Raw genomic sequence first — 24,351 nt, forward strand, 5'->3', positions numbered from 1 at the left:
AATTTGCAGGAAGTTAGATTGTGGTTTTATTGGGCATTACTGTTTGTCTAGGTTTCAGTATAAAACACAAATTACTTTTAACATGGTAGGAATTTACATCTTCTGACCATTGATCTTTTCTATGTTACTCCTCCCACCTCAACTTATCTTAACTGTCATTTCAACTTAACTGTCATTTCATTCATTAAACAAAAAAGAAAAACTTATTTAAAAATCTTGCATATCTAAATGTATTATCTATTTCTGCTTAAGAGACTGAACATTAAAAAACATTTTTTGGTGGAGCAAAGAGGACTTTTACGGCAGTGAAACTACTCTGTGTGATACTACAATGGTGAATACATGTCATTATATATTTGTCCAAAGCCATAGTATGTACAGAAGAATGCTTTGTGATGCTTTTGAACTATGGTGTTGGAGAAGACTCTTGAGAGTCGCTTGGATAGCAAGGAGATCAAACCAGTCAATCCTAAAAGAAATCAGTCCTGAATGTTCATTGGAAGGACTGATGCTGAAGCTGAAATTCTAATACTTTGGCCACCTGATGTGAAGAACTGACTCATTGGAAAAGACCCTGATGCTGGGAAAGACTGAAGGTGGGAGAAGAAGGGGATGACAGAGGATGAGATAGTTGGATGGCATCACTGACTCAATGGACATGAGTTTGAGTAAACTCTGGGAGTTGGTGATGGACAGGGAGGCCTGGCGTGCTGCAGTCCATGGGGTCGCAAAGAGTCGGACACGACTGAGCGACTGAACTGACTGATAGTACGTATAACTCCAAAAGTGAACCCCAATATAAACTGTGGGCTTTAGGTAATTATGATGCATTGATACAGGTTCATCAACTGTAATAAATGTTCCACGTCTGGTGGGACATGTTGTAATGGGGGAGGCTATGTTTGTGTAGGGGTGGGGTATACAGGAAATCTCTGTACTTTGCTCTCGATTCTGCTATGAACCTAATACTGCTCTAAAAATGAGGTCTACTTTTAAGAAAGAAAGAAACAAAACCTTTTTCTAAACTGCAAACAAAGCTCATCCTTAATCTATTTCATAATCATAATAATCATCATCCACATTGATTCTGATGCTGGCGTGCTCCTCCAGCTTTGGTTTCTTTTTGGTCTCTTTGCTTTTCTCGGTCAGACGTAAGTGATGCTCACATTGCTTCATGATCTTCTTGGAAGACATCCAGCTCTCCCCTTGTCGCTCAGCTGGTGCTGCACACTGTCCTCCCCTCACATCTGTGCCCTTGGCCTTCAGGACCTCCCTGGCCCTCAGGAGACTGCAGGTGCAATTCCACGGATTTCCATCCAGATACAGGTGCCGGAGGCGAGGCAGCACCTCCAGGGCTTTGAGGTCTAAAGCGGAAAGCTTGTTGTTCCTGAGGTTTAGAACCTGAAGCTGCTTCAGATCCTTGACCTCCCTCTCAGCAATGTCCTGGATGGCATTGCCTTTTAGGTCCAGCCTGGCTAAGGTTCCCGGGAGCCTGCAAAAGCATGGAAACAGGATGTGAGAGGAGGCTGTGACCAGCATTCCAAACTGCCGAGGCAACTCGGACTGAGCAACATCCACCTTTGCTGTACCGTTCTGTTCCCTCTGAAGCTAGAAAACAAGCTTTATTTTGAAAAGTTAATTAAAAGTACAAACCTCAGTCTTACCTACTGGTCTTTAACCCTTTCTCCCAGAACTTATTTCCTAACCCTCTGATTTCTTCTATTTTATATTCATACATTTTTCTCTTCCAGTGAAAATCTTGAAAAAACAGCTAATTCCATGTCTGGGGCAAAGTAGGCTAGAACATCTGAACCAGAATGCAACGAAGTGTTCAGAGATTAGTGGAACACCCATTAGGGTGGCTGCTATCAAAAATACAGAAAATAGCAAGTGTTAACAAGAGTGTGGAGAAATTGGAACCTTTGTGCACTGTTGATGGGAGTATAAATGGTACAGATGATATGGAAAACAGTATGGTGGTCCTCCCCAAATTAAAAACACAATTGCCATATGATCCAGAAATTCCACTTTTGTGTATATGCTCAAAAGAATTGAAAGGAAGGTCTCAAAGAGATACCTATGTACCCATATTATACTCCCATGTCAAATTCACAGTAGTTAAAATGTGGAAGCAATCCAAATGTCCGTTGATTGATGAATGAATAAGCAAAATACAAAATATAAGTACCTACCATGGAATATTATCCAGCCTTAAAACGAAGGAAATTCTGACTCATGTTACAACATGAATAAGGATACTATGCTAAGTGGGAAAAAAGCTAGTCATCAAAAGATAACTTCCCTGGTGACTCAGATGTTAAAGAATCTGCCCCAGTGTACGAGACCTGGATTTGATCCCTGGGTCAGGAAGATTCCCTGGAGAAGGGAATGACAACCCCCTCCAGTATTCTTGCCTGGATAATTCCACAGACAGAGAAGCCTGGTGGGCTACAGTCCATGGAATCACAAAGAGTCTGACATGACTGACCGACAAACACTTCAAAAGATAACCGCTGTATGATTCTACTTATATAAGGTGTCTAGAGTAGTCAAATTCATAGAAAGAGAAGTTAGAATAGCGATTGTCAGGGATTTAGGGGAGAGAGGAAATGAGGAGCTGTTTAATGGGTAGAGAGTTTCAGTTTCGCGAGATAAAAAAGTTCTGGACACTGGTTGCACAGCAATGCAAATATACTTAACATTGAATTGTACATTTTAAAATGGTTAATGTGGTAAATTTTATGTTATGTGTGCTTTACCACAATTTAAAAAAAAAAAATAGAGATAATGGTATTGTGTCCCATGAACACAGGAGCCAGCTTGGAGAGGCTCCTACTAATGAAATTTGAGCATCAAAAGAGACTAGCAACTATAAATAACCATAACTTACTGAATGAATTAAGATCTCTGGGTCCATAGTGATATTTATTAAAAAAAAAAAAAAAAGAAACAGAAAAAGAGAGAGAAAAAAGCTACACAATAATGTTAAATGGGGAAAATAGAAGATAAAATTGACTGATTTGAAATACATAAAAACAACTTATGGCTAGACATGGGTTCTGATTGAGCAGTTATGGATGACTCCTTTATTTCTCAGCACACAAAGTTTTCAACCTTGAACAAGTATTGCTGTATAATCAGGAAAAAAAATTTTAACTGTGGAAACCAATTTGAAAAATTTCATGCTAACGACTGTTGATAAAAATAAAAAAGGATCACAGTTGTGAACTGAAAATCTTTCTGTGAGTCAACAACTTTCCATTAAGTGCTATTCTCTTTATGAAGTGCAATAAGTGAAAAAGTTTTACAGGAAAAAAAGTCCCGCAAAATACCATCCAAATGCTATCTTCATGCCGTGTGAACGTATTCTATTTCATGCTTTTTAGTATTCACTGGAATTTTTTATGGTGGTCTCCGTCATATGACTGCTATGCCAAAGAGAAAGAAACAAATGAATTTAACCGTATTTTACAACAATATTACCTTTTGTTTGTTATAGTGTTATTTTTAGATGAATTTAATTCTAAACGGTTAATCTTTTAGGTTACTGGAATGGGTAGCCATTTTCTTCTTCAGGGGATCGTCCCAACCCAGGGATCGAACCCTAGTCTCCTGCATTGCTGGCAGATTCTTTACCATCTGGGCCACCAGGAAGCCCATGGTTACTGGCACTTAGCCTAAATTTTGCCCTTGGCTTTTTTCTTTGATATTTACATTTTATATTTATGCTTATGTATTTAATATTTGTATTCATCTCCTAAACCATATAATACATATACACACATAAGTATTTGTGCTTTTGAATATTTTAAAGTCATGCTTGTTTAAAGTGACTTTTTAAAAATTTGGAATTAAATTTACCTAACAAAATAGGTTAATTTACCAGGGAAAATCACTTCATACATTTTAACAGTGTGGAATAAGCTTCTGCAAAGACATTTTCTCTTAATAAGTTTGTTGTTAATACAATTAACAATTTTCAAATTGATATCCACAGTTAAATTCAGTTTGAAATTAATCCCTGAGAGAATGTAACTTTGTGCACACACCAGCTTATCCAGCTTACATCTCTAAAAGTTATACAGAAAATCAGTGTGTAGCTTTTTTTTCCCCCAAGAAAAAATAGACTGTTAATTGGTGATGCTGCGGCAACCAAGGTTCTGTAACTATTGAGGGTACAAGGGGCACAGCTGAGGAAAGATACAGTAAAATCAAGAGTCGAGTCTACTTATTAAGACTTTGAGTTCTAACTCTGGCTATTCTATCTGCTAGTATGTGACTTCAGGTAAATAATTTAGTTCTTTTTTTTTTTTTGGCCACATCCACAGCATGTGGGATCTTTGTTCCCCAACTAGGGATTGAACCCACGCCACTTGCATTGGAAGTGGAGTCTTAACCACTGGGCCACTGGGGAAGTCCCAGTTATTTAGCTTTTTAAAGCTTCTGATTTTCCAAGTGTTCACTGCACAGAAGTCACATAAAAATGTTAACTAGAGACAATGAGCAAGCCAAGCTTTTCTTTTAAACAAACACAGTTATTCAGTTATCAGCTGGGTAGCCAAAAACTGTACCTGTTCTTAGGAGTATCTTTTTTTTCTTTCATGTTACTATGGAGAATCAAAATGGTATTGTAAGAAGAATCAGTAATCTCCTGCTTTTGTGATCTTTTGGCAGTCATTTATTTCTTTGATATAATTTGTCTTTATAAGTCTGATTTTTATAAAAATGTAGCCCTGATTTTAAGACAAACAAGTGTCTAGAAATGCTGTTTGTTCTTTGGGCAGTATCCCTTTTTAGAGTAAAAAGAGGCACACCCCCATTTTGTCAGTAGATGGCACTTGAGTGTAAGAGAAAATGCTAACTAGCTTCATTAGGTTGTAGAAAGCTATTCTGGATTTGAATTATCCAAATTGTGAATAATGAAGGAATGGTGTAACTTATCTTTGTTCCCTGAGCTGCAGACTGGTGAAATGAGAAGCAGCAAAAAGTGAGACCCAGGTTCTGGGTAGTCTAAATTCTAAGTTGTTGTTGAGTTGCTCAGTTGTGTCCGACTCTCTTGCGATCCCATGGACTGTAGGCCGCCAGGCTCCTCTGTCCATGGAATTTTTCAGGCAAGAATACTGGAGTGGGTTGCCATTTCCTCCTTAAGGGGATCTTTCCAACCCAGGGATAGAACACGTGTCTCCTGCATTAGCAGGCAGACTCTTTACAGCTGAGTCACCAGGGAAGCCCAAGGAATAAATAGTATTGTGTTTTAATTCTTTATAGGAGGGAAACCATGGAAAAACTTTTTTGGGTCCTTCCAAATTTCCAGTTCAAAGAAAAATTGCAGAGTAGGGGTTTGGTGGTCATGATGGGGAATTTAAAGATCACTTTCTATAAGAACACAGGCCAAGTTCTCTGACAGAGTAGAGAGTTGTGTGGCTTCATTTACGCCTCATGGGCATATATCCTCTGGTAGCTCATTACTTGCCCCATTGTCCTTTCCCAGTGTTCTCAACCTGGGCTATGCCTTAAATTCATCTGGGGAGTTTTTTAAAAATACTGATGCCTGGGGTGATGATGTAATTGGTTTGAAGTGAGGTCTAGGCATGAATGGGCTTTTTAAAAGTTATCCAGATAATTCAATTGTGAAATCAGATTTGAAAATTAGGGTTAGCTCAGGCTTGCAAGGGCTGCCCTGGTGGATCAGTGGTAAAAAATCTGCCTGCAATGCAGGAGACCTGGGTTCAATTCCTGGATTGGGAAGATCCCCTGGAGGAGGGCATGGCAACCCACTCCAGTATTCTTGCCTGGAGAATTCCATGGACAGAGGATCCTGGCGGGCTACAGTCCATGGGGTCACAAAGAGTCTGACAGGACTGAAGCAACCAAGCAGCAGCAGCAGCAGCAGCAGGCTTCAGTTCAGTTCAGTCGCTCAGTCGTGTCCCACTCTTTCCAACCCCATGGACTGCAGCATGCCAGGCTTCCCTGTCCATCATCAGCTCCCGGAGTTTGCTCAAACTCATGTCCATTGAGTCAGTGATGCCATCCAACCATCTCATCCTCTGTCGTCCCCTTCTCCTCCCGCCTTCAATCTTTCCCAGAATCAGGGTCTTTTCCAGTGAGTCTGTTCTTCGCATCAGGTGGCCAAAGTATTAGAGTTTCAGCTTCAGCATCAGTCCTTCCAATGAATATTCAGGACTGATTTCCTTTAGGATTGACTGGTTTGGTCCTCCTGCAGTCCAAGGGACTCTCTCAAGAGTCTTCTCCAACACCACAGTTCAAAAGCATCAATTCTTCGGCACTCAGCTTTCTTCATAGTCCAACTCTCATATCCATACATGACTACTGGAAAAACCGTAGCTTTGACTAGACAGACCTTTGTTGGTAAAGTAATGTCTCTGCTTTTTAATATAGTGTCTAGGTTGGTCATAGCTTTTCTTCCAAGGAGCAAGTGTCTTTTAATTTCATGGCTGCAGTCACCATCTGCAGTGATTTTGGAGCCCAAAAATATAAAGTCTCTCACTGTTTCCATTGTTTCCCCATCTACTTGCCATGAAGTGATGGGACCAGATACCATGATCTTAGTTTTCTGAATGTTGAGTTTTAAGCAGCAGGCTTACAAACCCATTATACACTCTGTTGGGTAAAAGCACTGTGCTTTCTGTAGTCACTTATGAAAACACAGATACTCTGTCAGAAGTAATGAAGAATAATTATGCTACTTTTCACTCATTAAACTTAGCAGGATTACTTCCCCAAATGCTTTCTAAAAGTCACCTGAATAGAAAAATTCACTAGGTTCACAGTTTTGTCCATGGCTGTCATAGCCCACTGAGAATCCTTAGGTGATATAGTCACTCCCTAACCTGTTTTGACTTTTTTACTTGATTCATATCTTTTGGAGGAGCATGTAGTAATCAAAAATATAGTAGAGAAATTATTTAAATAACAAGAATGTTGTTGTTCAGTCACTCAGTCATGTCTGCCTCTTTGCAACCCCATGAACTGCAGCACGCCAGGCTTCCCTATCCTTCACTGTCTTCCAGAGTTTGCTCAAACTCATGTCCATTGAATCGGTGATGCTATCCAACCATCTCATGCTCTGTCATCCCCTTCTCCTCCTGCCTTCAATTTTCCCCAGCAATCAGGGTCTTTTCCAATGAGTCAGTTCACATCAGCTTCAGCATCAGTCCTTCCAATGAATATTCAGGACTGATTTCCTTTAGGATTGACTTATTTGATCTCCTTGCTGTCCAAGGGACTCTGAAGAGTCTTCTCCAACACCACAGTTCAAAAGCATCAATTCTTCAGCATTCTGCCTTCTTTGTGGTCCAACTCTCACATCTGTACATGACTACTGGAAAAACCATAGCTTTGACTATACAGACCTTTGTCAGCAAAGTGATATCTCTGCTTTTTAATACACTGTCTAGTTTTTTCAGAGTTTTTCTTCCAAGGAGCAAGCATCTTCTACTTTCATGGCTGCAGTCACCATCTGCAGTGATTTGGGAGCCCGAGAAAATAAAACCTGTTACCATTTCCATTGTTTCCCCATCTATTTGCCATGAAGTGATGGGACCGGATGCCATGATCTTGGTCTTAAGAATGAGAGTCTTGAAATACTGCCCACATGCTCTAGCCTTAGGGCCTTTGTACTGGCTGTTGTGTCTAGAACACTCCCACTCCCCCCACCCTGCCCACTGCCCGGCAAACAGCATTACAGCTAAATCTGTCAGCTTCTTCCAGTCTTTGCTTAAAGCTTACCTTTACAAGGGGAGTACTATTCTTACCTTATTAGAAATTACAACCAGCTACCCCCACTCTTTACAGTCTTGAACCTGGTAACCCTGCTTGTATTTTGTTGTTAATTAGAACACCTAACAATATCTAAATGTTATATAGTTTACTTATATATTATGTTGTCATTCTTTCATTCCTAGAATTTAAGAGCAAGAAGTTTTATCTCTTTATTAGACTGATGTATCCCAAGTGCCTGGTAAAGTACCTGGCACATGGTGAATGCCAAAACATACTTGTTGAATTAAATTGAGTGTATATGCATGCTTATTCATTAAGAGAAATTGATTATTTTCAAATCATTCTCAATATAGAATTTTAAATACAGATTTCAGTTTGAAAAATCACTTTTTGCTGTTTTGCACTGGGGATAGTTAACACACCGTATACTTTTTAAATCTCTTTTTGAACTAGAAAAAAAATGAACATATATCTATATAAAAGATAATTTTATTCCTTTCTCATTGATAAGAAAATTTATCATAATGAACAATGACAATAAGTAAATCTAGTGCCACAGGATCCTACAGAAGCCCAAAGTTGATATATTAATTGTGAGAAATTTGATAATGATAATAGAGGAGGAAGAATTTTTTCTATAAAGTGCTGAAAAGAAAAAGAATCTGCTGATAGGCACATTTAATAAACAACATAGTATCTTTTTTAGGAGAATAATAGTACTTACTCTTCTATTTTTATTCTACTTTAAAATGTGAAACATGGGATAAAAGTTAAATAAATAGAGTCAATTAACATAAACATATTAGTTACAGATTATAACTTGGTTAGAGGGGAGCAAGTTCAGTGGGTTGGGGATAGAAGTAGGGATATTTGGAAAAAAAATTATTAAGTGCCAGAGTATGAGGATATATGTGTGTTTGTGCGTGAGAGAAAGAAAATAGAAGCAGCAGCTGAAAACACAAGTAAGACCAACACAAACTGACTCACACTCACAGACGGGCCCACAGCAAACCATACAGCACCCCACAGCACTGAGAAACACAAGGCTCCTAAATACATAACTCAAAACAAATACAGTGTTAGATGTCAAGGTTTTGATGTTTCCCTTAGATAATATTTCAATGCTTTTAAAAATATAAATGTCTTACTACACGTTCCCCCCTCAGTTTTTCCTGGGGTCCTTGCTTTGCTAGTGGTTAGGCACATGTCTTGCTTCCCAAATGGTGCAGCGGAATCTGCCTGCCAGTGCAGAAGATGCAAGAGACACACGTTCCATCCCTGGGTCAGGAAGATCCCCTGTAGTAGGAAATGGCAACCCACTCCAATATTCTTGCCTGGAAAATTCCATGGACAGAGGAACCTGGCGGGCTACAGTCCATGGGGTTGTAAAGAGTCAGATAGGACGAAGCATGCACCCCCTTAAGCACATGCCTAGTGCGGCTGTTGAAACCAGAACATATTTCTACAAGTAATAGCCCCCTGTGATGTTCCTTAGCATACTTCCCTGAAGCTGAGTTGCTTCTAATACAGATCTCTAATATAGATCTCCTTTTGGTATCTTGTCCCACAGGCAAGGTAAGTTAGTGTAGGAGTCAGCTTGAGGGCTGGAGATTCCAAACCCTTGTTTACAACTTCTGCCTCTGAACCCTTGGATAGCTTTAATCAGATAAATTACGTTTACTTGGACTACTTTTCTTTCTTCTATAATGTACTTAGTTGCCCCCATCTTTGGAAGACTACTCTGGTGAGTTCCACAGATGATAAGGCTCACTTACCGCAGAGGTATAGACAGGAGGAGGTTCTGCTCCAAGGCCAGATTGGAGAGCTGGGAACACTTCTGCAGGGCTCCAGCTTCAAACAAGCTGACAATGTTGTTGTCCAGAAACAAGTGCTTCAAATCTCGGAGGTCCCGGAAATCCTGCGCCGTAACCTTCCGAATCAGGTTATTGCTGATATCCAGCTTTTGTAGCCGGGCTGGCAGTCGGAGGGGCAACGTCTGGAGCTGGTTATGGGACACCTCGAGAGTGGTTAAATTGGCAAGAAGTTGGGCCCCCTCGATGGAAGAGAGTGAGTTTTCTGACAGGTAAAGGTGGGAAAGATTCTCCAAGTGTTTCATATCTCGAAACCTCACCACTTTGAGCCGGTTTCTCTCCATTTTTAAAGAGAGCAAAGATTTGGGCAGGTTAATAGGAATTTTAGTCAGAAAGTTACTACTGAAACTGAGAAATTGCAGAGACAGAAGGGACGTGAAGAGGCTAGCTGGTATGAGATGCAGCTTGTTGTTCTCCATGCTCAGATGTTTCAGATGCGGAAGTACCAGCGGTCCCTGCACATTCTCGATGTTGTTGGCGTCTAACGTCAAGCTCTGCAGACGGACAAGGGAGGAGAGCATGCTGGGAGAGACGGAAGAGATCAGGTTGTTCTTCAGTTCAAGGATTTTTAATTTCTTCAGTCCTTCAAAATCAGATCCGTGAAGCACATATATTGAATTATCATTTAGTTTTAACACTTCAAGGCTGGCCGGGAGAGCACGAGGGACCCGTCTTAACTTATTTTTCCAGAGTTCCAAGGTCTTCAAAGTACTCAGAGTTTTGAAAGTGTCGTTTTCTACTGACTCTGTGCCACTGGCCAGCAGAAGAAAATCTTCTAGAGCTAACATTTGGGTAAAGTTAGATAGCTATTAAAAAAAAAAAGAAAGAAAGAAAGAAAAAAAAAAAAAAGCAGGGATGGGGAAGAGAGGAGAAAAGCAGTAAATTAGGATTATTATTTTAAAAAAGGCATATATGTTATCATTCAATACTAATGATGCTTCAGCTTTTTCCTTCAGGATCTATTTTATCTTATTTTATTTTTTTTACTAGAATTACTTAAAAGTTCTTTTAATTGGAGGAAAGTTGCTTTACAATATTGTATTGGTTTTGCTGTAGAACAACACGAATCAGTCATAATTATATACATATATGTTTACATACCCCTTCCTTCTTGAACCTCCCTCCCCACCCTATTCCCTTCCTCAAGGTCATCACAGAGCACAGGCTGGGCTCCATGTGGTTTTAAATTATCTCTTGGAAAAGGATAGAAACTCAGGTCCTGACCATTTTTATTCACAACTGCTAGCAGTATAAGAGGTCTAAAATATTTTAAGCATTTTCATACACTATTTGTAGACATAAAACTGGCCAACTTTTGCTATGTATTCTTTGATCCAGCAAATTTACTTCTAGGTAGAAGTGCTTACAAATTGCACAATGATGTGTGGGACAGGATGTTCTTTGTTGCATCATCTTGTAACAGCCAAAAAGGAAACAATCTGGAAATTTCACCAAACTGTTAACTAGAGTTGCTAACTCTTAGGGGGTAAGGTTATAGGGAATTTTCATTATCTATCTACATTTCACATTGTTTAGATGTTTTAAAATTTTAAATTACATTTAAACAATTTTAAGCATTAAAAGTAAAAAAAGAAATTAGTGTCCTATATACTGCTGTCAGTTGGATGGGCCTATCAGAGAGACATTTTCAAGTATATTATAGTTTGGAAAACTAGTCTCCTTGTTCCCACTCCCCAATTTTTGTTTCATTGATGAAAAAGATTCATGAAGAAACAAACAGGATACAGTGTCTCTATGTCTACAGAGCAAGGAGTCCTTTCATGCATATACCCCAGACCTAATGCTATTCCTCTCCTCTATTTTAGGAATTACCCAAATCTGATACACTTTCTCCATGGTTTGCAAATTCAAGCACCCCTATCTTTCCACATATCCTCCAAACTCCTAGCTTGACATCTACCACTTTTTTAGGATGATGTAATTTTTGGTATTTGTTTCTCAGAGTAAAATCATGGTTAGGTAAAAGAAGAATGGTTCCAGATTTTCCTCAGCTTGATAAATCTTCACTGATTTAGAATTCAGTTAAGCTGGAATTTTCAATGCACAATTTTATGTCTTACTGTCTACAGCTTCTAAATGTTTGAATTTAATTGTGCAGTTGAATCCTTTTGTAATACCAGTATATGGTTAATACCTTCAAAGTGGGTTAATTCTGCAGCACATATTTGTTATATGTTTTTATACTATAGGAGGACCTGTGATGTGAATTATGGTATATTTTAAAGCATCTCCTAAAATGGTACACTAGTTGAAGAATCTCATGTTAAAAATTCAATAAACAGATATTTTTAATCATAAATTTTTGGCAGCTGCCTTGGCTTATATATTACTGCTAACATTTAATATTTTCTTAATGATTAACCAGAAGCATTAATTAGTCATAGTCTCAAGAATAATACCTTTTTTAAAAAATTTGTTGAAAAAAAATTTGTTGACCATCTACAAGTTCCATGTGCTTTTCTATATGTTATCATTAGTTCTCCTTATAACCCCACAAATTTGAATTTCAACAAGGTCTACAGAACTCCAAAGCCCTTTCTTCCTCAACTCATCATTTTCTAATACATTTTCTGCTGCCTGTGGTCTATAATTAATGTTTTTCAAACACGTCTCAAGATCTGGACACAGATCATATTTTTAGAAAAGCAGAAATTTTAGAAATTATATAGTACAAATCTTCCATATAAGGGATGATTTAAGCTGGAATCAAGACTGCCAGGAGAAATATCAATAACTTCAGATATGCAGATGACATCACCCTTAAGGCAGAAAGTGAAGAAGAACTAAAGAGCCTCTTGATGAAAGTGAAAGAGGAGAGTGAAAAAGTTGGCTTAAAACTTAACATTCATAAAACTAAGATCATGGCATCCGGTCCCATCACTTCATGGCAAATAGATGGGGAAACAATGGAAACAGAGATAGACTATTTGGGGGGCTCCAGAATCACTGCAGATGGTAAGTGCAGCCATGAAATTAAAAGACACTTGCTCCTTGGAAGAAAAGTTATGGTCAACTTAGTCAGCATATTAAAAAGCAGAGACATTACCAACAAAGGTCTGTCTAGTCAAAGCTATGGTTTTTCCAGTGGTCATGTATGGACATGAGAGTTTGACTATAAAGAAAGCTGAACACCGAAGAATTGATGTTTTTGACCTGTGGTGTTGGAGAAGACTCTTGAGAGTTCCTTGGACTGCAAGAGGATCAAACCAGTCAATCCTAAAAGAAATCAGTCCTATATATTCATTGGAAAGACTGATCCTAAAGCTGAAACTCCAATACTTTGGCCACCTGATGCTAAGAACTGGCTCATTGGAAAAGACCCTGATGCTGAGAAAGATTGAAGGTGAGAGAAGGGGATAACAGAGGATGAGAGGGTTGGATGGCATCACTGACTCGATGGACATGAGTTTGAGCAAGCTCTGGGAGTTGGTGATGGACAGAGAAGCTTGGCATGCTGCAGTCCATGGGGTCACAAAGATACAGACATGACTGAGCGACTGAACTTAACTGAACTGAAGGGATGAGGCCAAAAAATTAAAATAAATGCGCTGTCCAAGACTCAGGGTGTTTAATCTATTCTTCATTCTAAAGTGCCTTTTTCTAGGCTTTCTTTCATATAGAGTCACAAGTGACTCTCCACATAGATTTGCACCTCTGGGACTGTTGATCTCCCCCAAAAAGACCTTGGTGTTGCAAATGCTTCCACTTCTATCTGAGTGACAACAAACCCTAAAACACTGCTGACTATGCAGCCAGTCTCAGAGATGACGTGGATGTGAATGGACAGTTTCTTTGAGGACAAAGTGTGGTGTGGGAGGTTCAATTTGTCTCCATTTTTATTTACAAAGTATATAGACTAGCCTACATAGTAAATACCAGTCATATTCTTAACTGAATCCAGGGAATAATAGTTTTCTGTTATTAAGCATAGAGAACTTTTTCTCTTTATCAGGTGAATGCAGATTACTTTTGCCAAAGCCAAAACAACACCCAGTTGTGGATGTGACTGGTGATGAAAATAAGGTCCAATGCTGTAAAGAGCAATATTGCATAGGAACCTGGAATATTAGGTCCATGAATCAAGGCAAATTGGAAGTGGTCAAACCGGAGATGGCAAGAATGAGCATTAACATTTTAGGAATCAGCGAACTGAAATAGACTGGAATGGGTGAATTTAACTCAGATGACCATTATATCTACTACTGTGGGCAAGAATCCCTTAGAAGAAATGGAGTAGCCATCATAGTCAACAAAGGGTCCAAAATGCAGTACTTGGATACAATCTCAAAAATGACAGAATGATCTCTGTTCGTTTCCAAGGCAAACCATTCAAAATCACAGTAATCCAAGTCTATGCCCTGACCAGTAATGCTGAAGAAGCTGAAGTAAACAGTTCTATGAAGACCTACAAGACCTTCTAGAACTAACACACAAGAAACATGTCCTCTTCATTATAGGGAACTGTAATGCAAAAGTAAGAAGTCAAGAGCTACCTGGAGCTACAGGCAAATTTGGCCTTGCAGTACAAAACGAAGCAGGTCAAAGGCTAAAAGAGTTTTGCCAAGAGAACGCATTGGTCAAAGCAAACACCCTATTCCAACAACACAAGAGAAGACTCTACACATGGACATCACCAGATGGTCAATACCAAAATCAGATTGGTTATATTCTTTGCAGCCAAAGATGGAGAAGCTCTATACAGTCAGCAAAATCAAGACAGAGAGCTGACTGTGGCTCAGATCATGAACTTCTTATTGCCAAATTCAGACTTAAACTGAAGAAAGTAGAGAAAGACACTAGACCATTCAGGTATGACCTAAATCAAATCCCTTACAATTATACAGTGTAAGTGACAAATAGATTCAAGGGATTATATCTGATAGACAAGGTGCCTGAAGAACTATGGACGGAGGTTTGTGACACTGTACATGAGGCAGTGATCAAGACCATCCCCAGGAAAAAGAAACACAAAAAGGCAAAATGGTTGTCTGCGGAGGCGTTACAAGTAGCTGAGAAAAGAAGAGAAGCAAAAGGAAAAGGAGAAAAGGAAAGATATACCCATTTGAATGCAGAGTTCCAAAGAATAGCAAGGAGAGATAAGAAAGCCTTTCTCGGTGATCGATGCAAAGAAATAGAGGAAAACAAGAGAATGGGAAAGAGTAGAGATCTCTTCAAGAAAATTAGAGACACCAAGGAAACATTTCATGCAAAGCTGAGCACAATAAAGGACAGAAATGGTATGGACCTAACAGAAGCAGAATATATTAAGAGGAGGTGGCAAGAATACACAAAAGAACTAAACAAAAAAGATCTTCATGACCCAGATAACCACGATGGTGTGATCACTCACTAGAGTCAGATATCTTGGAATGTGAAGTCAAGTGGGCCTTAGGAAGCATCACTGTGAACTAAGATAGTGGAGGTGATGGAATTCCAGTTGAGCTATTTCAAATCCTAAAAGATGATGCTATTAAAGTGCTGCACTCAATATGCCAGCAAACATGAGAAACCCAGCAATGGCCACAGGACTGGAAAAGGTCAGTTTTCATTCCAATCCCACAGAAAGGCAATGCCAAGGAAATGCTCAGACTACCGCACAATTGCACTCATCTCACAGGCTAGCAAAGTAATGCTCAAAATTCTCCAAGCCAGGCTTCAACAGTACATGAAGCATGAACTTCCAGATGTTCAAGCTGGATTTAGAAAAGGCAGAGGAACCAGAGATCAAATTGCCAACATCCATTGGATCATTGAAAAAGCAAGAGAGTTCCAGAAAAACTCTACTTCTGCTTTTTGACTATGCCAAAGCCTTTGATGGTGTGGATCACAACAAACTGTGGAAAATTCTTCAAGTGATGGGAATACCAGACCACCTGACCTGCCTCCTAAGAAATCTGTATACAACAGATTTCAAGGTCAAGGTCAAGAAGCAACATTTAGAACTGGACATGGAACAACAGACTGGTTCCAAATCGGGAAAGGAGTCCGTCAAGGCTGTATATTGTCACCCTGCTTATTTAACTTCTATACAGAGTACATCATGTAAAATGTCAGGCTGGATGAAGCACAAGCTGGAATCAAGATTCTCAGGAGAAATATCAATAACCTCAGATACACAGATGATACCACCCTTATGGCAGAAAGTGAAGAACGAAAGAGTCTCTTGATGAAAGTGAAAGAGGAGGGTGAAAAAGTTGACTTAAAGCTCAACATTCAGAAAACTAAGATCATGGCATCTGGTACCATCACTTCATGGCAAATAGATGGGGAAATAATGGAAATAGTGAGATACTTCATTTTGGGGGGGGGGGGGGGGTTCCACAATCACTGCAGAAGGTGACTGCAGCCATGAAATTAAAAGATGCTTGCTCCTTGGAAGAAAAGTTATGACCAACCTAGACAGTATATTAAAAAACAGAGACCTTACTTTGCCAACAAAGGTCCGTCTAGTCAAAGCTCTGGTTTTTCCAGTAGTCATGTATGGATGTGAGAGTTGGACTATAAAAAAAACTGAACGCCAAAGAATTGATGCTTTTGACCTGTGGTGTTGGAGAAGACTCTTGAGAGTCCCTTGGACAGCATGGAGATCCAACCAATCAATCCTAAAGGAAATCCGTCTTGAATATTCTGATGCTGAACCTGAAACTCCAATACTTTGGCCACCTGATGCAAAGAACTGACTCATTTGAAAAGACCCCAATGCTGGGAAAGATTGAAGGCAGGAGGAGAAGGGGATGACAGAGGATGAGATGGCTGGATGGCATCACTGATGTGATGGACATGAGTCTCAGTAGGCTCCAGGGGTTGGTGGTGGACAGGGAGGCCTGCGGTGCTGCAATCCATGTGGTCGCAAAGAGAGGGACAGGACTGAGCGACTGAACTGAACTGATTATTGGTGAAAATGGCCTACCATTTTCTAAATATTTACTATGCTTATCTTTTATCTTTTAATTGAAGGATACTTACTTTACAGTGTTGTATTTGTTTCTGCCATACAACAACTTGAAACAGCCTTAAGTATACTTATATCTCCTCCTTCTTGAACCTCCCTCCCATCCCAGCCATCTAGGTCGTCACAGAGCACCGGGTTGTGCTCCCTGTGTTGTTCAGCAGCGTCCCACTAACTATCTGTCTTACATCTGCTAGTGTATGTGTCAGTGTTACTCTCTCACCCTTGTCCCACCTTCTCCTTCCCCTGCTGCGTCCACACGTCTGCTTTCTATGTCTGCATCTCTGTTCCTACCCTGCAAATAAGCTCATCAGTACCATTTTTCTAGGTTCCATATACGTGTTTTAATACACAACACTTGTTTTTTCTTTCTGACTTACTTCACTCTGCATAACAGCCTCTGGGTTCACCCATGTCGCTAGAACTGACACATACAATGCTTACATTTACAAAGTTCTGTCTGTAAACATGATTGTTCCCTTTTCAATGAGGGAAACTAAAGCTCAAGAAGGCGAAACAATCTGTCCAAGTATTTCATGCTAAGAAGTGGAAAGACTGGGCTTCCAATCCAGGTTTATCTTACCCTAACACATACATTTAAAAAAAAATTAATCTGTTTATTTTTATTGGGGGCTAATTACTTTACAGTACTGTGGTGGTTTTCGCCATATACTGACATGAATCAGCCACAGGTGTACATGTGTCCCCATCCTGAACCCCCCTCCCACCTCCCTTCCCACCCCATCCCTCTGGGTCATCCCAGAGCACTGGCTTTGAGTGCCCTGCCTCATAAATTGAACTTGCACTGGCCATCTATTTTACATATGGTAATATACATGTTTCAATACTATTCTCTCAAATCATCCTACCCTCGCCTTCTCCCACAGAGTTCAAAAGTCTGTTCTTTACATCTGTGTCTCTTTTGCTGTCTTGCATATAGGGTCATAGTTACCATCTTCTTTCTAAATTCCATAATATGGGTCAATATACAGTATTTGTCTTTCTCTTTCTGACTTATTTCACTGTGTATAACAGGCTCCAGTTTCATCCATCTCATTAGAACTGAGTCAAATGTGTTCTTTTTTATAGCTGAGTAATATTCCATGGTGTATATGTACCATAGCTTCCTTATCCATTTGTCTGCTGATGGGCATCTAGGTTGCTTCCATGTCCTGGCCATTATAAACAGTGCTGCGATGAACATTGGGGTGCACGTGTCTCTTTCAGATCTGGTTTCCTTGGTGTGTATGCCCAGCAGTGGGATTGCTGGGTCATATGGCAGTTCTATTTCCAGTTTTTTAAGGAATCTCCACACAGTTCACCATAGGAGCTGTGCTAGTTTGCATTCCCACCAACAGTGTAAGAGGGTTCCCTTTTCTCCATACCCTCTCCAGCATTTATTGCTTGTAGGCTTTTTGATGGCAGCCATTCTGACCCGTGTGAGATGGTACCTCATTGTGGTTTTGATTTGCATTTCTCTGATAATGAGTGATGTTGAGCATCTTTTCATGTGTTTGTTAGCCCTCTGTATGTCTTCTTTGGAGAAATGTTAACACATGTTTTTAACTTTCCTGTTTGTGAAGTGTATAGAGTTCTGGTGCCACAATGAAGAAGACACTCATTGATTTTCAACTTATCAGTTGAGTTCGCAAAGCTGACAAAAGGAAAAAAATCTGCCAGACTTGTTTTTTCCATTTCCGTGGCCTGAGCAGGGTTGTGCTCAAGAGATATGGAAAGAGATGCTTTTGCCCTGGAGCTAACCTTGGGACTGTTGGCCATTTGTCAACATTGGTTAAAAAGCAAGGCAAGTGTGGCTTGGTATTAACAATTAGGCTTAGGGGGAAAAAAAAAAAGAAAAGAAAAAGAGGCTTAGAAAGCTTAGCTAAGTAAAATGCCTGCCATCACATTTTTACAGTTTGGTGAACCTAATACTTTATGGAGATAAAAGTTGCCTTATAATATGAAAAGTTAAAGAAAAAAAAAAAAAAGGCAGGGCGGCCAATTCTGCTGGTCTCTCCGTGAAAAGACTTTGTTTCAGTTTTCAGTTCTGGGAAGCCCCCTCTCCAAGCACTAGAGGATCACAGAACTTCCTTAGGCTCTGTTTAGGTCAAAAGCACACAGGAAGCTGACACATGTTCACAGTGACTGCCTCAGACACATGTGAACCAAGCCGGCAAGGAGTTTTCTAAACTATGCTGGAATTTTTCCTGATCATCAAAGCAGCATTTGTTCTCTGTAAAAAATTTAAAAATTCTGGAAAGTATGGAGAGAATATAAAAAGAATTCATAATCTCTCCCTTGTTGATAAACTGTATATTTCTCTTTAAAAAAATATGTATTTATTTATTTGGCTGCAGTCGGTCTTAACTGGGGGCTTCCCAGGTAGGGTAGTGGTAAAGAATCTTCCTGCCAATGCAGGAGACCCAAGAGATGCAGGTTCATTCCCTGGGTGGGGAAGATCCCCTGGAGGAGGCAATGGCAACCCACTCCAATATTCTTGCCTGGAAAATTCCATGGACAGAGGAGCGTGGCGGGCTACAGTCCACGGGGTCGCAAATAGCCAGACACAACTGAGGGGCAGCACTGAGACTGCACTTGTGGCACCGGGTATCTAGTTCCCTCACCAGGGATCAAACCCAGGCCCCCTGCATTGGGAGCACAGAGTCTTACCCGCTGGGCCATCAGGGAAGTCCCTATATATTTCTTACGCAAGAAGAATTTGAAGTACCTTCTTCTCTTCCACAAAAGATGTGAAGTATAATTATTTTCACTGACTGCTGCCAGAAAGACATTTCTGTGTGCATGCTAAGTTGCTTCAGTTGTATCCAGCTCTTTGCGACCGTACGGACTGTAACCCGCCAGGTTCCTCTGTCCATGGAATTCTCCAGGCAAGAATACTGGAGTGGGTTGCCATGCCCTCCTCCAGGGATCTTCCCAACCCAGGAATTGAACCTGCATCTCCTGTGGCTCCTGCATTGCAGGCAGGTTCTTTACCACTGAGTCACTGGGGAATCCCAAAGACATTTCTATTTGTCCTTTATATGTTAGAGCTAAACCTGTAAAACTCTTAGAAGAAAATACAGGCATGCATTGTCATGACCCTGGGTTTGGTAAAAGTTATCTTGGGTATGACACCAGATAATGAGCCTCTCCAGCAGCACCAGCTGTCCAGGTATAGGAGAAACAAAGGAAAGTGATCATGCTAAATAGAGACTGTGGCTTTGCTGAATAAGTGTTGAGATACTTAATTGTGGGACGCAAAAGGGGAAGGGGTAGGGAAAGAAGATAAATAAGAAATGAACTAATTATCTGAGAGAATGTGGGTAGATCTAGGATTAGAAGTCTCCATGAGGTAGAATGATAAGTGCAGAATATGGCAGATGAATGGAAAGGAGATAATGACAAGAGAGTGCATATGGGAATTCAAGATTTTTGATTAGAGAAATTTCAGGTATAACGAGGATTATGATATAAACGAGAGTAGACAGTTGTGGAGAACTGGAAATGTAGATAGATAATTTTTATGAGTTCAAGGAAGTGTGGGACTGGGATATCGAACGCTAAAGACACCCCAAAAGATGCAGAACTTAGGATGGAGAGGAAGGAGACTTAGGATGAGAGACAGGGGCAGAGTACAAGACTCACAGAGGAACAAACGGAGTGTTATTGTCGGTTGGTGTGCACCTCAAAGAAGTAGGGATTTTTACAGATAAGTGGATGAATAAAGTCCCCCTTTTCTTGAGGGCAGGAACTGTGAATTTTTAATACTTTTTCTTTTTTGACTGTGCTGTGTGGCTTGTAGCATCTTTGTTCCCCGACCAGGTAGTAAACCTGGGCCACATCAGTTGAGAGCCTAGAATCCTAACCACTGGGCCACCAAGAAACTCCTGGAACTGAATTTTTCATCTTTTGTCTACAGTCTCAACCACAGCATTCATGGACCCAAAGACAGTTGAATCATATGAACAAGTAACAGAAACATTTAAAATTGTGGTATATATACACATACACATATATTATATATATATATATAAATATGCTCTGCATGCATACATATATATGTTATGTATGTGTATATATGTATGCATATGTATGTGTGTGTGTATATATATATATAGTTTCTATTGTTATTAATCTGTAGATCCATTTTAAGGCTTTTTCTTTAAAATACATGCACCCAATTCTATAGTTCAAACCAGATAAACAGAATAACACTGCATTCACTAGATGCAAGTAACCTATGGTCATTTAAAGCCTAAGGATTTTTAAAAGGGAAAAGAGAAGTATTATTGTTTGGGACTTTCTACTTCCTTCACCAAACAGTCCTCTCTTTCTTCAACTTTTCTGCTGCAAACAGTCCTTCCTAGAGATAATTAACTAGGTTAAAGTCAGGAAAGTGGCAATATTGCTATTCAATGAACCTAAACCAATCAATATTGCTGTTCAATGAAACTAAACCAATGACAAATGAACTCAATCAGTAAGTGAATTTGAGGAGAGACATAATTTCATCTTATTGACTGCAGAGCAACAGTGGGGGATCATTACCAGGGTTAGTTGACACTCCACCTCTCAGTATCTCAAGTCCTCAGGACAAATATTTAAGCATTTTGCCCTTTAACCGGGTGTCTTGCTTGAATGCTGAGACCTGACAGGCATTAGGCACTACTGGATTAGAAGAGGAAAGTAAACAGATGATGACTAGGCAATGGTGCTTATTGAACCTTGACATAAATACCATGCCACAAATTTCAAACTCCCAGTGTTTGTGGCACCTACATTAAAATTTCTTGTCCAAATAAAACAGGGGGACAGGGAGGTGTCTCTGAAGGAAAAGTACATTCATCTGCTGACTCTCTGCACCTGGATCATAGACAGGTATTTCCTTATCTTAAGGTTTGGATTGATGAGGGAGAAGCGGTGACCAGAGAGTCATAGGATTTTCCATCTAGAAAATTCCTGGGATCCCCAATCTAATCCAGCCTTCTCATGTCATAAAAGTAACAAATAAGGTCCAGAGATTTTTTTTTTAACTGCTTGTCTAAGGTAATTCTATCTCTGGTGAGAAAACTAAAATGAGAACTCTAGTCTCTTGATACCTTTCAAAATACCAAAGGTCAAAAACAAGTTTCTTCATGTTATACAAGTCAGACAGATCTATAGCACTCTTTTCAAGTGCCCTCTGAATAGGAAAGCATGAAAATAAAAGCCATAATTAAAAGCATATAGATCAACTAAAAATAAATAAATTAAAAAATAAAAGCACACAGAATGAGAATTTCAGTAATGTGGCAAAACAAAAACGTGTATTTCTTTTGTATAAGTTTCCATAAAGACATTAATGCCCAGCTGGTTTGTAGGGTTTGTATGAATAATTCTCACATGCTGTGTTTATCTTGATAGCCTTATAATGTTATAAGTATCATCTGCCTTCTATGGCATAAACAAAAGTATGTTTTTTTCCCCCAAACAAATTCTTTTTAAAACGGGGACATGGAGGAGCCATATGCTCTCAAGCTCTTTTTGTTAAGAATCATTACTCTGCTTTCACTCTGCAACAATATAATTAAAATTTTAAAAAACTAAAACAAAATATTATTTTATTATGGGGGGGGGCTTCCTTCCCTAAAATGAAATATCCAGAGGCATATACCCATCTCAGTACACAGAGCAAACAGGTAGCTAGGGCAGCGACACAATTTCATAACCATCGCTTTTAAGTTTCGATTATTTACATTAAGTTTAACACCCCCACGGTCACCCCTTCACCCTGTCTCACAAAATAAAGTTGCAGGAGAATGAGTGATTACCTGAAGGTGCTGGATTTTGCTATGGCTGATGTAGAGCTTCTTGGTGGTGGCAGGAATGCCCGATGGTACCTCCGTTAGCCTGTAGCATTGCACCAGGTGCTCTGAGTCACAGCTGCATCGCCCAGGACAGCGAGGATCGAGGCCATAGCAGAAAGCGAGCAGAGCAAGGAAGGCGTAAAGCAGACACATCTCCCCAGCAGGGCCTCTCACGTAGCCGGCGAGTGTTCGGGCGACGGCTCACTTTTTATACTGTGAAATCTGATCATAGAACCTTATGAATGTGTACTCTGTCAATGTAAGAAGACGAGAGAAAAAATTCCCAATTTGCCTGGGTTAAAATGTTAGCAACTATTACAAAGAGGAAGGCACTTAAACATTGATAAGCTGCCTTAATATTTGTAGGTGAGCAACACCCTATGTTATTTATGGCTTGAAAGGCTAATCTGCAAACACCTCTATTATCTGTAGTTTCCTTGTTTTGTTAAATGTGACACTCGGGAATTAGGGGCAAAAGACAAAGAGTTGTTTTATAGTGGGCTATAAAACCATTGCGTTTTCTGTGACCCTGTATTAAAACCATTTTTGTGGGACTGCAATGGGCAGGTGTTTTCGCCTCACGTTAACCAGTGTGGGAAAATAGACAGGTTTTTTATTTATTATTGTTGTTTCAGTATTTTATTGCTAGTGAAACAATGGGGGTACAATGGAGAGATGTTTATAGCCACAGGTAACTTGTTTGATTCATCTGTCACTTGATCACCCTCATATCACATATAGAAAATAACTTTTGTTGTTCAAAAATATTACTGACTCAGATGAAAATCAAACATCACACTAGGTCTTTGCTTGTTTATCTTTACAAACAAACTTTATCTTTGTTTGTTTGTAATAATGGAAGGAAAGTCCTTTAGTTTCTTCAGAGGAACTTGGTCGTGAATTCCTACCAGTGAGGGAAAGCTTCCTATGTCCTGGGGGCCCCATAATTGTGACTTCTTGTCTTGCTGTGTTCATCCCTGCTGAAGGAATTTGAAAGCATTTTAAGCAAAAAGATTATCTAGAGAAACTCTTTCCTCCCAAATGGAAGACCTAAATTTCCCATATGACTTCAGCAGATGGCTCTTAGAAACCCTTTCTAATATTGAAAATCTTCTCTTATCTCCTCTTCAACCTTACTTTGCTACAGTTGTCATTTCAAAGGCAAAAGTTTCTTGGCTGTAATAATCAATTCATTCTATTTCCAGAGTAAGGATTTTGTGTGCTTTTCCCAAGAGACTTTTCCTACTCCCATTTTCTGATTGTTTGTCTTCTGTTTTCTTTTGCTATCAGAGACAGGAAATGATAAGAGATTTCTTTTCTGTCAATATTCTGATTTTCAAGAAGCTTTATTATTTATTTCTTTTGTCCAGTAATAGAATTTTTTTTTAATTTTTAGAATTTTCAAATAAGAAAGCAATGCTCAGTAAAAGAAAACTTGGAAAAAGGAGCAAGGAAGGGGAAAAAAAACTTTAGTCCTATTTCCAAAACAAACCTTTTTTTCCATTTTTTTTTCTCTGCCTAGGCTTTGAAATGGCAAAAAGAGGGTCTCAATAAATGACAGTTGTGGGAATTCCTTGGTAGTCCAATGGTTAGAACTCTGTGATTCCACTGTAGGGGGCACGGGTTCCACTGCTGGTTGGGACTACTAAAATTCCAAAAGCTGCTTGTGGCCAAAGAAAAGAAAGAAATAGTTGTCTCTGTTTAGGTTATTAGTTGCAAGCAATGGAAACAAATTCTGACCAATTTAAGAAGAAAAGGAATTACTGAAAGGAAATTGTGTAGCACACAGAATTGTAGGAAAATCTGGAGAACCAGATTTTAAAGTGGACAAGAATAAAGGAAGGCTACCTACCCAGAGGGCTTCCCAGGTAGCACTAGTGGTAAAGAACCCGCCGGCCAAAGCAGGAGATGCAAGAGACCC

General features: G+C 39.6%; 1 protein-coding gene across 1 annotated transcript; it reads right to left on the reverse strand.

Annotated features, from left to right (window-relative positions):
- Positions 1-12: 12 nt before the first annotated feature.
- LOC133047959 (nephrocan-like) lies at positions 13-22,735 on the reverse strand. Its single transcript, XM_061131446.1, has 3 exons — positions 22,395-22,735; positions 9,519-10,420; positions 13-1,492 (listed from the first exon to the last, which is right to left on the reverse strand). The coding sequence occupies exons 1-3, from the start codon at positions 22,581-22,583 to the stop codon at positions 1,045-1,047; spliced, it is 1,539 nt and encodes a 512-aa protein (XP_060987429.1). The 5' UTR covers positions 22,584-22,735; the 3' UTR covers positions 13-1,044.
- Between the last annotated feature and the right edge of the window lie 1,616 nt (positions 22,736-24,351).

Source organism: Dama dama, chromosome 28, assembly GCF_033118175.1.
Source record: "Dama dama isolate Ldn47 chromosome 28, ASM3311817v1, whole genome shotgun sequence".
In the NCBI taxonomy this organism is placed as follows: Eukaryota; Metazoa; Chordata; class Mammalia; order Artiodactyla; family Cervidae; genus Dama; species Dama dama.